The sequence below is a fragment of the Cariama cristata genome, unplaced genomic scaffold (genome assembly GCF_000690535.1).
Source record: "Cariama cristata isolate BGI_N322 unplaced genomic scaffold, ASM69053v1 scaffold34393, whole genome shotgun sequence".
Lineage (NCBI taxonomy): Eukaryota > Metazoa > Chordata > Aves > Cariamiformes > Cariamidae > Cariama > Cariama cristata.
This window is the reverse complement of record NW_009608388.1, coordinates 1,690-2,509: the sequence shown is the minus strand read 5'-3', so window position 1 is coordinate 2,509 and position 820 is coordinate 1,690. Positions and strand designations below refer to the sequence as shown.

Sequence of the window (820 nt, the reverse complement as noted above, 5' to 3'; positions counted from 1 at the left end):
CGGCGACTTCGAGGATCGGCGGCCAGCGGCCAACTGTGACCCCTACGCGGTCACAGAGGCCATCGTGAGGACGACGGTGCTCAATGAGACCGGGGTGGAGACCAAGGACTATGCTGACCACTGAGGCCACGGGGTGGGTGGAGGTTTTCGTTTCTACACTAGCTTCTCACGTGGGATTTGTGCCTGTGCGATGTCCTCGGCTGCAAGCTCAGACTCTTTAGGAACCTCGCTTCTGGTTTTGTGAAATGTTGCCTTAGAAATATATATATTTTATAGTAAGAGGGAGGGGCCCGACCTATTTTCTCAACTACTTTTTTTTCTGGTTCCTGGTTTAGGTCGTATGTGGGGATGTTTTTAAAGCACGGATTGAATTTTTTTCCTGATGGACTTTACACTGTGATGTACATAGATCCCTACGTGGAAGCTGCAGCTGCTGCTGTTTGCACCTGGGGAAGGCGGGTGCTTTTTTTCCATATCTCTGTTGCAAGGAAATTACAATAAATAATTTTCCTGGCTGTGTGGCAGCTGGGTTATGCTGCGGTGGGTGCATTTTTCTGAGCTCCATGGAGGATTTAATTTGGGTCTTGCTGATGGGTTGCAGCTACCAAGCAGCCTCCATCGGGCTGGAGGAGCGGAGATGCTGGAGGATCCTTGGGGAAGGTGCCTGAAGCTGCTTTGCCCCATTTGCCAGCGGCTGAAAGACCATCTCCTTCCATCGTGATCCTCTGAAAGGCAAACAGAGCGGTGCAGGCTGAGCAAACAGCGGCCGGGGCAGCAGCTGGCGGGCGTTTACACAGGGTGTGCGCCGCTGAGTCAGCAA

General features: G+C 52.6%; 1 protein-coding gene across 1 annotated transcript in view; it reads left to right on the top strand.

Moving 5' to 3' along the window:
- The window catches only part of LOC104159249 (glutamine synthetase-like), a 5,232-nt gene extending 5,108 nt beyond the window's left edge, over positions 1-124 (top strand). The window contains exon 6 of the mRNA XM_009697104.1: positions 14-124. Coding sequence (XP_009695406.1) covers positions 14-124 — 111 coding nt within the window. The remainder of the gene's footprint in view (positions 1-13) is intronic.
- Positions 125-820: the final 696 nt, after the last annotated feature.